This window comes from Rhinatrema bivittatum, chromosome 3, assembly GCF_901001135.1.
Source record: "Rhinatrema bivittatum chromosome 3, aRhiBiv1.1, whole genome shotgun sequence".
In the NCBI taxonomy this organism is placed as follows: Eukaryota; Metazoa; Chordata; class Amphibia; order Gymnophiona; family Rhinatrematidae; genus Rhinatrema; species Rhinatrema bivittatum.
Genome location: NC_042617.1, coordinates 363,246,534 through 363,259,550, shown reverse-complemented (window position 1 = coordinate 363,259,550; position 13,017 = coordinate 363,246,534). Strand labels below are relative to the sequence as shown.

General features: G+C 44.9%; 1 protein-coding gene across 1 annotated transcript in view; it reads left to right on the top strand.

Moving 5' to 3' along the window:
- The window catches only part of C3H6orf163 (chromosome 3 C6orf163 homolog), a 70,389-nt gene that overhangs the window by 33,993 nt on the left and 23,379 nt on the right, over positions 1 to 13,017 (top strand). The window contains exons 3-4 of the mRNA XM_029597011.1: positions 809 to 916; positions 11,964 to 12,166. Of these exons, the coding sequence (XP_029452871.1) occupies positions 809 to 916; positions 11,964 to 12,166 (311 nt within the window). The remainder of the gene's footprint in view (positions 1 to 808; positions 917 to 11,963; positions 12,167 to 13,017) is intronic.

Below are 13,017 nucleotides of genomic sequence, written 5' to 3'. Positions count from 1 at the left end.
ATTGCCCTCTCTACAGCATAAAAATTTGTGAATTTTCCGGTCCTGATGCGAAACACGGCCGTGTCGGGGGTCCTTCGCATTTACACAAATGTTCACTGTGAATCTAATGTCGTGCACATTGTCTAGTGTGCACATGTAAAATAAAAGTAATCCCCTGGTGATAAACTGTTATTGCCCAGTATAATTTATGCCACACATCTCTTCTTTGTGTAATATCCAGATCATGCCGTTTTCTTGTCTAAACCTACTCACATTTCTCTTTTTGCCTGAGTGCAACCATAGTTTCCCTTCTCTCAGAATGTTTGCTCCTGAAAAATGTATTCTGAAAATCTTAATGAAGAAATTATAACACCTACACACCTTTTGCCTCATGTTGCACTGTTCCTCTCAAAACCGGTAAACCTTTAGAAAAAGGACTCAAGGTTAAGAATTTTTATGCAACATTATTTTATTTATTACAGATAATAAAGTCTGTTCAATTGGGTTCAAAACTGCAGATTTTCTTTTAAGTATTTGAATAATCTGTATTTTGGGGGCTGTATTTATCCAGTATTATTATTTGGCTACTGTACTATTTTGTAAATCAAAAATAATGTGCAGATGTTAAAAGTCAAACAGGAGTGAATGAAGGCTCCTGGTGCTCTACTTCCACATAGGGCAGGTTCCAACTGAGCTGGAAGCCCAGAGAAGGGGGAAGTTGCCAGGCACAATGATAACAATAAAATACATTAAATGCATTCAAAACTGCAGCATTAATGAATGTGCAATTATCTTATTCCTGTTTTGTGCTTTTGTTTTCTCCCCCGAGGCCGAGAAAGAGAAAAAAAAGGCAGTGAAAGAAGCCATTAAATCAGTCAAGAAAGAACAAAAAGTTGTCCTAGAAGATATAGAAAAGAAACGTGAAAACATAATACAGGTCTGTTAAATATAAGTACAGTGAAACATGGTTTAATGCTATATCATGTCTATAGGATCACTTTGCACAGCTCTTTATTAAAAATTATAATCACATGAATTAGTGGTATCAGTGCTTCAGATGTTTGACCCTAAATATATCCGGCACTTAGTGCGCAGTTCTAACAGTAGATGTTTGAACCATGCGGGGACCTCCATTTTACACAGAGTCCTGCGGTTCAAACAGGGGAAGTTTTCACCATGGGGTTGCAGGAGGGAGAAGATGCCCCTACTTAAGCTGTGGCACAACATCTTAGAGGATCTGGCTAGGGCAGGGGAGAGAAGGGGCAGTGCAGGGGAAGAATGGAACTGAGGGAGCGAGCAGGGGAAACCGGGAAGCAGGGGGACTGGGAGGGGGAGGGGGAGGCACATGAAAAAGAACGAGAATCAGGGACTGGGGGTGGGGGGTGGGGTTAGTGCATGGGAAAAATGGGAGGCAAAGACTGAGGGATTGATCATGGGAAGCGTGGGATGGAGGAGAGCATGGAAAGAATGGGATTTGGGGACTCAGGGAGAACAGGGGAAGAACAGGAACTCAGGGAGAGCAGGGACTTTTGTACTGGGGGCAGGGTTAAGAGCTGGAATTCTGACAGAGCTGGGGGGCAGTGGGGACTTACCATTTGGGTGGGTACTAGTGGAGGGTGTTAAATTGGCTGGGGGGAGTATGAGTGAGACTAAAGTAGGGGTAAGAGAAAGGAGCTGAAGGGGCTGGGAAGGACTGAGAGGTGGTGCGAACGGCCTGGAGGACTGGACAGAGGGTGAAAGCCGGTGGAAAAGGGTTAGGGTGCTGTGGAGGGGTGTCAGGAAAGGGATGGGTCTGCACAGGGGGGGTGACAGAGGGTGGGAACAGGGCTGGGGTTGAGGTGAAAGAACAAGAACAGAAAGCCAGTAGGGAGTAAGAGACAGAAGAATGGGCTGGAGGCAGAGGAGGAATGAATGACAGGGAAGGCTGCTGAGGGGATGAGAGAACAGGAAGGTAGATGACGATAGGGTGGATGCAAAGGGTGGTGGAAATGGAGCACTAGGGAATGGATGAAAGACAAAGGAGAATAAAATGCTGGAAAAGGAGTGAGACAGGAGGAACGGGAGGGCTAGAGGGGGGATTAGGGTAGGAGAATAGTGAATAAAATGGTGGATGTCATAATGCCTCTGTATTGCTCCATGGTGAGACCACTGTGTGCAGTTCTGGTCACTGCATCTCAAAAAAACATAGCTGTAGAGAGTAGGGCGACCAAAATGACAAAGGGGATGGAACAGCTCCCGTAGGAGGAAAAGCTAAAGAGGTTAGGGCTGTACAGCTTAGAGAAGACATGGCTGAGGAGGGAAATGATAGAGGTCTACAAAATCATGAAAGGACTTGAATGGGTAAATGTGAATTGGTTATTTACTCTTTCAGATAATACAAGGACTAGGGGGCACTCCATGAAGTTAGCAAGTAGCTCATTTAAAACAAATCGAGGAAAAATCTTTTTCACTCAACACATAATTAAGCTCTGGAATTCATTGCCAGAGGATATGGTTACAGCAGTTAATGTAGCTTGGGATCTATTCATTTAGTGTTTGGGTACTTGCCAGGTACTTGGGACTTGGATTGGCCACTGTTGGACACAGGATACTGGGCTTGATGGACACTTGGTCTGACCCAGTATGGCATATCTTATGTTCTTATGAGATGGAAAACTGGTAGGTAGGTGAGAGGTGAAAAAGGGAGACTGAAGACTAGAAGGTTAGAAAGGGGAGAAGAGGAGTGAAATTTAATTATGAGTGAATAAAATGCAAAGAAGAGAGAAATGGAGAAAAAGATGAAAGGGAAGAATCAATGTCTGAGAATGATGTAGGGAAGAAAGTGAAGAAGACAGGAGGAGAGAAGAAATGGAAAGTGGAATGGAGAAGATTAAAGAGCGAGACCAGGACCAACTCAATCACAAAAATAAAATGGCCAAACAACAAAGGTAGAAAATATTTAATTTTAATTTATAGAGAGTGATATGTCAGCTTTGAGAATGATGCATTTCTTACATCTTTGCATTTTGCTCACTGCAGGAGGAAATGTATTTCTGTTTCTTTTGTCTGGTGTTGCACTGTTTCCATTTCAGTTTTTATCTGCATTTTTCTGTTCTTGTGGTCCCTTATTTTGTGTTAGGTAAGGGTCAGTTTTTGTTCTGTGTGTGAATGAGGTGAGGAATTCTGCTGACATGTGGTATTTGGCTTGCTCTGCTTTTCCAGTAGAAGGCGTATTGGTGTTCAAGGGCCTATAATAATATGTGCAGTGCTGCCTCTTCCCAGGTGCAGCTGTTGCTGAACCCTGGGAGATAGTTTTTTATGATTTGGCAGGTTTTTCTATATAGGTTCTGAGAGGTCCATATTCAGTCACTCTCTGGATAGCAAAGTTAGGCAGATAAACTTATCTGCCTAACTTTGGAGGTATATTCAATAGTACAGCCACAGTACTGAATATAGTCAGCTATGTTAAAGAGTGCCAGCTAACTTTATTTGGATAACTTTAGGACAGCCCTTTGGCCTGACTAAACTTAGCTGGATAAGTTATCAGGCTAAATCAACTCCTAGTTACAACCTTGGAACACCCCTAACTTATCCAGCTAAATTGTAACCAGCTAACTTATTATCCAGCTAGAATTTAACGACGTAAGTGGCCAAATCTACATTTAGCTGGACAACTTCTGAGAGATCCGGCTAAATGCTTTCTAATATGGTCCTCACTGTTTATTTTTTGAAGAGTTTTCTGTTACTCCACAAAGCTTCTGGCAGTAGAAAGTGTTTGTGTGGCTTTTCTTGAGGTGACACCAGAATTTAAATTTTTTTTTTTGCACAGTAATTTGGTGAGGGATACACTCTTGGTGAGGGATACTTTAGCAGGGGTGAGGATATCGCATCTCATCCCTCACCTCAGGCAGCAGATTGCCTTGACCCACTCCTGACTGCTGGCACCAGTTACTGATAAAGTAAAACTCTGCTCCTGCTCAGGGCTGCTGACACTCTGAACTACCTCCCACAGCCTGACGTCATCATCAAAGGCCGGCTCAATGTTGCACGTATTAGCAAGCCAAAGGAGACATTTCGAGCTTGGTCTGATTATGTCAAGCTGGGGAGACAGCTTAGAGGGCCAGTCACATGGCAGCAGCACATTTTCTGATGCACCACCAACTTCAGCAGTCACCCCGATGCAGGGCCAGTGCAAGGGTATTAGTTGCCTTATGCAAAACTTACAGCCCCCTCTCCCCACCTACAATTTTAAATTATGCATTTATGACAACAGATTTTACATGAAAAATGACATTCTGAGGTAAAAATAATATACAAGTTGCTGTGATAGTTATATGCACTGTTGTGATGCTAACAAGAAAACTCTACAACTTGGAATTCATATGGCATTAGACCTATTGTAACATGTGTCGTGTCGGCATGGTCCTTCTGTATCAACACAGTACTATCTGCGAACATTCAAACAGTAACAACCCTACCTATGAAAAGGAATACCGCAAATATTACACCAGAATGTAAAATATCAATACACCTCCTATCAGGAAAATAGAACAGGCCAAGCTACTACAGATCCCTGCAGAGAAGCCACATGCTAACAGAATGCTTCACCTCAGTCTTTGTATGCAGAACACAGACACTCACCTAATACAGAATAACGCCACCATAAAGTATAAATAGAAATGTGCAGACAAAAACTAAACTGTAAAACACAACATACCAGACTCTATACAGTGCAACAATGAAAAAACAAAAATTTCACCATTCCTCATAAAACATCAAACAGTAAAATCAAGATATATAAATCATTAATCATAATAGTAAAATCATTCTAATAACATCATTTCAAAATAGTTGATGAATAGAATATCCAATAATGAAAGACTCATGCAAATTTTGAAGGCTCTCCCAAACATCAATAAAATATTTCAAAACAGCTGACACACCAAACACCATCTAATAATTAAAAATAAAGATAAAAAATCTCCCGCTCTCCATACCTGGGAATTTTTGATTTTCAGTAGCTTGTAATGGATTAGTGGGAGGAGGTGGTGACTGCGATACACAGACTTTCTCCTCTCTCTCACATACACATGCTCCAACACATGCATACTCGTTTACTCACACATATTCATACACACACGCTCTCCCCCACATGTTCTCTCTCTCACACACACATACACACACACTCTCTCCTCTATATGCTCTCACATACACTTGCTCTCTCTCTCTCACACACACACTCACACACATGTTCTCTCGCCCCCACAGGCTCTCACCCCAATCGTTCTTTCTTCCTCACATGCTCTCACCAAACATATACTCTTTTTCCCCCACATGCTCTCACACACAGACACATGCTCTCTCTCCCCATATGCTCTCACACACACATGTACTCACGCATGCTTACATGCATACACTTTTATTTTTTTTTTACTTTCCCTCTTAAGCGTAGGCAGCAGCAGCAGCTTTCTTCTTGGACTTCCACAGCATCAAGAGGCCTCCACTGACTTCCTTGTTGAGCAGAGATGCTACCTCTCTTCTACCACGTGGCCAGCCAATGCTGCCTCTCTTCAGCCATGCGGCCTGGCCAATCCTGCCTCTCTTCTGCCACGCAGCCTGGACGATCCTGCCTCACACTACAGTCACGTGGCCCGGACAATCCTGCCTCACTTCAACCACGCGGCCCGGACGATCCTGCCTCACTTCAGCCACGCAGCCCGGCCGATGCTGCAATTGACCCGCTCAGTCTTTTCTTCTGGCTGCTCCTTTCAGCTTTGATGAGTGGGCATCCTTCTTCCTGCCCACACGGGCCCACAACACATTTCCTCTTCCAGTCCTCAAGGGCTGGAAGAAGGAGGTCCAGTCGCCTAGGTCCTGCAGCTGCCACCAGTGTCGGGAAGCGGGACACATTTTTTTCACAATTCTGAGCGAGTCCGATGGAAGCAGTAGGTGGTTACTGGGCTGCCCCCAAACCAGTGGTGCCCTAGGCAGTCGCCTAGTTCTTCCACCGGCCCTGCCCCTATGCCCCTGCTATATACATCCACATTTGATATAAACCATTGTTGCTAAAACCAGTCAGAATTCGTGAAAGCTGATGCTAATTAAAACATGACTTTATGTCAAGGAAGATTTTTTACACCAAGGATGTCAGCGCCATTGTTCTAGGTTTTACATGGTTGATTCAATCATAGTGGAAGTGACTGATGATGTTATTATAGTGTTGCACCCGTCGGCCGCAGAGGGCTGCACCCTCTATTGCTCACCTTTCTTCTACCTGACTCAGTTCATTTTGGAAAGATGGCTGCCTCTGCTTCTTCTCACTGAATCCTCCAACATACTCGGCCAGGCATGGGCGATTGCATTCGCCATCTTTCTCCAGGAGTCACGGTGTTTATCCCATGCCCCTTTGAAATACTTCACAGTTTTAGTCTCACCACTTCCTCTGGAAGGGTATTCCAGGCATCCACCATCCTCTCTGTGAAGAAATACTTCCTGACATTGGTTCTGAGTCTTCCTCCCTGGAGTTTCAAATTGTGACCCCTAGTTCTACTGATTTTTTTCCAACGTAAAAGGTTTGTTGTTGACCATGGATCATTAAAACCTTTCAAGTATCTCAAAGTCTGTATCATATCACCCCTGCTTCTCCTCTCCTCCAGGGTATACATATTTAGTTCTTCAATCTCTCCTCATAAGAGGAGAAAATAAAAAATATCCTTTAGCGAAGCCTTCCTGAAGAGTTCAAATGGAGAGGCCTCTGAGGGCCAGATTCAGATCCCACTAAGTAATCCCCTGTATAAAGGGAGGACGAATATGCTTTATTCCCCAGAGGAAGCAAATGACATTTGGATGGGAAGCTACTGACAAGCCCTTCATTGTACCCACTATAACATGCCACTTGGCTCTTCAAGATGTTAGAAATATCTGAGTGCCAAGGTGATACTGACCACTCTTGCAGTACACCTTAAACAGATACCAAACCATGACATAAAGCCATAGAAGCACAATTCTAAAGGGCCTTCATAAGAGCGGAAATTACTGAGAAAGAATATTCCTTCTTGCGCAACCCTTTTCCTTTCAAGAACCAAGACGTAAGATAGAATGGAGCCGGATCTTCAATATATAACCGCTTGCTGGATTTTTTTGGTTCCCCTAGGGCCATAAAAGTATTTATTAGATGGGGATGCTCTTGACATCCTTCCCCTTCTTCCTGTATTTCCCTGGGACTGAGCTCTTTGGGGTAGATTTTAAAAGAAGCGCGATCAGCCTACTTTTGCTTGCGCATCAGACTCAAGCAAAAGTACGCTGGATTTTAGTAGATACGCGCGGAGCCGCGCGTATCCACTAAAATCCTGGATCGGCGCGCGCAAGGCTATCGATTTTGTATAGCCTGCGCGCGCCGAGCCGTGCTGCCTCCCCCCGTTCCCTCCAAGGCCGCTCCGAAATCGGAGCGGCCTCGGAGGGAACTTTCCTTTGCCCTCCCCTCACCTTACCCTCCCTTCCCCTACCTAACCCACCCACCCGGCCCTGTCTACACCCCCCCCCTTACCTTTGTCGGGGGATTTACGCCTCCCGGAGGGAGACGTAAATCCCCGCGCGCCAGCGGGCCTGCTGCGCGCCGGGCCGCGACCTGGGGGCGGGTACGGAGGGCGCGGCCACGCCCCCGGACCGCCCCGGGCCGTAGCCACGCCCCCGTACCCGCCCCCAAAACGCTGCCGACACGCCCCCGAAACGCCGCGACGACCGGGCCCGCCCCCGACACGCCCCCGACACGCCCCCCCTCCGAAAACCCCGGGACGTACGCGAGTCCCGGGGTCTGCGCGCGCCGGTAGGCCTATGTAAAATAGGCTTACCGGCGCGCAGGGCCCTGCTCGCGTAAATCCGCCCGGTTTTGGGCGGATTTACGCGAGCAGGGCTCTGAAAATCCGCCCCTTTATGTGGAAAAAAAGGAAAACCTCTGTGGCCCAGGTGATGGAGAGTCCCTTCTATGGTGTGTATATTTTTCTGGTGAGGTGGTTTTCTCCTGGACAAACAGGCTAGACTCAGACTGGGTGTTCAAATCATATTCACTGATCATTTCCAAAAGGTCAATCACTGTCCCATAGACATTCAGCAAATGGTTGAACTATTTACACGGTGTCTCTGCTGGAGTGCTGGTGTCCATCTCACCAGCTCCTGGGAGGAAGCTTGCCACTGCCTACTCATCTCTACAACACTCCAGTAGAGGGAGAATCCTAGTGGGGGGCCCCATGCCATAAAAAGATCATACCTAAGTTCAAAGTTGAGTCTGAAGCCCACAGACTGGGATGGAGATCTGAGTGGAAGTCTTCCTAGGCTAGATGTCACAATCTTGATGGACCTCTCAGAGAGAGAAGCCAGGTATTCCAGTTCAGCTCATAGCTCTCTATCTCCTTCACCAGGTTGTGCAAAGGGGTGGGAAAAACCCTCCACATGAACAAAAAGGGGAAAAATCCAAAGTCTCTACCCAAAATATCTCACACACTGGGTAGTGCTTTCACTGGTTTTGCTTCTTCTAGGGAGTAGAGGGGGTTGCTCACAGATCTCTAGCCCCTGCTCTCAAGATTGGAGGTGGTTATTCCTTTCTCAAGGCTCAGGGTGTTTTCCAGAATAAGAAAACTTATCAAAACTGGATTAAAGTCTGCAAAAGCCTTAACTCTCTACAAAAGGGAGGCAGACCCTCTCAGATAGGGAGAGTACTGAGAAGGGATCTCCTCTAAAAGCAAGAAAAATCACCAAGCTGGGTTAGTGGGCTCAACTCAGTAAGGAAAGAAAAAAAGAACTCCTTTCTCCTCAAAACCTAACTCAAAACTGAACTCCACACTCTACCTCTAGCTCCGCCTATGCCCCTGGAATAGCCAATCACAGCCAGCTCAGTGGAGAGACTGAAAGAGAATGGACATCCCATGCTGTTACTAGTCCAGATGGTAAGGGACCTGGGGCCATCTAGTGATAAACCAAAGGGCTGGCCACACATAAGACTTGGACCTTGAATTTAAAGACCCCAAGCTCTGAGAAACTGGATCAGGGAATCCTCTTGTAGCCTTATCAGATCTGCATACCAGTGTCTTCTTGGCCAATAAGGAGCCATTAGAATTACCAGAAAACCCTGATTCTCTTATCTTTCTCAATGACCTCCCTATCAATGACTAGGAAGGATACACTTATGGAAGCTTTCTCCTCAGCAATGGCTGGATTAGTACATCTATTCCTTCTGAGTTGGCTGAAGAACTGGAAAACCTTGGTATTCTTATGATTCGCTATAGATCAATGTGAGGTGGTCTCCATTGATCCACTATTTTCTGAAAGGCCTCTGAGCTTATTTCCCCCTCTATGGGATCCAACATGTTCCTATTGAGAAAATAGTCTTGGGCATTATCCACTCCTACAATATGTGCAGTTGAAATATGCAGAATATTCTGTACCATAGTAACATAGTAATGATGGCAGAAAAAAACCAAAATGGTCCATCTAGTCTGCCCAGCAAGCTTCCCAAGGTAGTAACTGCCATTCCGTGCAGGTTACCCATATGTTTTTTTTAAGGGTAGTAACTGCCACTCCGTGCAGGTTACCCCCATGTTTCTCTTAAGGGTAGTAACTGCCACCGTGCAAGTTAAGCTTTTTTATTTATTCCCATTCTCTAGCCTTTTAGGGATCCACAGTGTTTATCCCATGCCACTTTGAAATCCTTCACAGTTTTAGTTTTCACCACTTCCTCCAGAAGGGCATTCCAGGCATCCACAAATGAAACAAAAGATTCATTTTCTTGGCAACATTCAGCTCAGGGTGCCTCCTTGCCTGTTGACATAAACTATCTCTGTAACATTATCCAAGAGAATGTGCATTGCTTTTCCCTTTATTAGAGGTAGGAAGCACAGTATGGCTAGCCTAATGGCCTTGGCTTCCAACCTGTTTATGGACCACGAGGCCTACTTCCTTTACTTCTTTGTACACAAGTGTGAGATTGCAATATAAAAAATCCTGTAAATAAATAAAGTCTTTGAGCAACTTAAGCCTAACAGTGGGCTCTCCAGCCTACCAAATTCACATCTGACATGACTACCACCCATAAGGATGGCTCTGGACTCATTCCCCAAGAAAGATTCAGGGAGACTGCCCACCATTATTATTGGGCAAGGAAGACAAACTTTGTAATCCTGGAACTGTGAAGACCAACAGAAGAAGAGAAAGGCCTGCAGAGTCACATGAGAGTATTGGCCTATGGAACCATATCCAACATGGATGCCATCAAACCTAGTAATGGAAGATAATCCTAAACAATGGGAGCTTCCTGAGAAAGAAAGGTTTGTGCTTATCAGATGATCTTGATTACTCCATCTTGCATCAGGTGAGCTCAACCAGCTTTGGTACTGAAGAGTATTCTTAGATATTCCAAAGATTGTGAAGGAACTAGGTTCCTCTTTGCAAAATTCAGCACCCAGCTCAAGCTTTCTAAAGCCTGTACCACACTGGTGGATACTTTCTGGCATTCCTGAAAGGTCTTGACCCTTATCAACTAATTGTCTTGCAGAAAAGCCACAATCATAGACCAAAGAGCTTCCTTAAGGAAATGGGGAATACAAAGATGGCAGGGAAGCGAGGGGGGACACAGATAAACTCAGGCTCAGAGGACCCTGAACTTAATCCCCTGACTTCCTAGCTCCACAAAGTCCCAGCAGAATACTCAGAAGCCTGGTCCACAGAATGCTCAACTAGCGAGCTTCTAGGAGAGATCCTAGAAACGCTTGAGACAGTGTAAAGCTGCTCTAGGAGCAGAGCTGCCAAATCGTTCCACATGATAGGCTGGAGATCTAGACCTTGGAGCTGAAAATCCTGCTGCAACAATCCAGACCTGCTACCATCTGCTGGAGACAGAGAATACTGGCTTTTGGCAAGCTGAACCACTATATCTATCAGTAATGATGTCACATAAAAAGGCATGTCCTCTGTCTCCATCTGCTAGAGGGGAAGTAAACCCATGCATCTGGACTGTGTAGCAGAATGACAAAGAAACTCCTTTATAATATATACATGCATCCTCTTGCTAAAGCCCCATTTTCCTGTCATTCACAAGTCCTTGTCTCTGAGTCACATTCCTTAATACATCGAACATTTACACTTGCAGTCACTATATTTTCAACATATGTGCTGTTCTCACAAACATGTTCTGCCTTCACTTGTATTGATAAACAGTTAGTTAACCTTTTTCCCAGCTTCAAATACCAGATCAACTCAGTTCTTGATTACCAAAACATTTATTGAAATGATGAACAATATAATACTCATTGCAAATGAGAAGGAATCAAGGGAAACCGCACAGACTCTTGAGACTATTATAGCTGATGAGGTTTCCCCAGTTCAAAAAAAGGGGTGGGGAATGGCATGGTCTGGGCAGGGCATAGGCAGGGCACGGGCAGGCTGGAGGCGGAGGCATGATTTCTGCGTGTACCTATTTATGTGCACAAGCACACACCAGGGTCACCTACTGCGTAACTTTATTTAATCTATGAACGATGTGTAAGTAAAAAAATAAAAAAATATAGGCTACTTAGTGAGGGTTAGGGGGGCTGGCCTAACAGGGTAAAAGGTAGGCAAAGTAACATGGGAGGGGGGGGGGGGCGTTAGGAAGGCCGATTGTTTAACTGGGCGAACTGGGAACGAACTGGGAACATGGTTCTAGTGTCGGCGTGTGCCTCTAGTAAAATCCTCCCCACTTACACGAGCAAGGTGGGATTTGCGCGCACATGCGTATGTCAATATGAAATCATGCGCACATGTACGAGCGAATAGCCAATTTTAAAACATGCATGCGTATGTTTTAAAATCGCCACGTCCATGTGTGTGCACCGGCAAATGCGAGCACATGTGCCCATGCACAGCTCTTAAAATTTACCTCTTAAGTAAGCTAATAACTGAATTAGCAAAAATTCTATTTGCCCTTTCATCCTGTTAAAGGGAAGAGCTAATAATTTTTCATCCTTTTTCAACAGCAAGCTATACAGGAGGCTGAAGAAAAGATGTATGAGGACCTGAAGATTGAAGTGAAGAAAGTGCAGGAAGCTGCAGAACTTCACCTGGCTGATGAAATAAAAAAGGTGCTCAAGCAATGCTATGAAGAGAAAGTTGAAGCTGTAGCTCACGAGAAACACCGTCAAAGGATAATAGCTCGGAGGGCACAGGTCCTCTTAAAAAGGTAACTTTTGAAAGTTTTGTTACAATTTTATTCTCTTAGTTTAAATTTTAAATTAGGATTACTGCAGAGTATGAAAAAATGTATTGATAGAGTGCCTCATTATATCTAGTCAAGTTCTTCTCATGTTTTTAAATCAAGTCTGATCATTTTTTCCCACATGTTGGAGCTTGTACACTGAACTCTGCAAAGACTTTCACCATGCAAGTATTTTCAGGTAGCAGGCAACTAATCAGGCATTATTGTATCGGAGTTCAATACTGCAGTCACAGATGGTTGAAAGCAAAATGTTGCTTACCTGTAACAGTTGTTCTCACAGGACAGCAGGATGTTAGTCCTCATATATGGGTGACATCACAGGATGGAGCCCAATCATGGAACACTTTTGTCAAAGTTTCTAGAACTTTGACTGGCACCTACTGGGCATGCCCAGGATGGCACTAACCCTGCAACCAGCAGGGGTCCCCCTTCAGTCTTGTTTAAAAGCTAAAGTAAGTGCCAAAAATAAAAATAAGAAAACGTAACGAACCGAACACCGCAGGGTGGCGGGTGGGTTTCATGAGGACTAACATCCTGCTGTCCTGTGAGAACACCTGTTACAGGTAAGCAACATTTTGCTTTCTCACAGGTCAAACAGGATGGTAGTCCTCACATATGGGTGAGTACCGAGCTGAGGATGTCCGAACATGCACCAAATGTATCCAAAAATGTGCAACAGGCACAACAACTAGGATGGAATTTGGTAGAGGGCATCCTGAACACTAACGGGCAGGTGGAAGGGTGTTGGTACATCAAGTTGCAAAAAGGTTGCGCAAGACAGATTGCCCAAAGATGGAATCTTGTCTTCCAGCCTT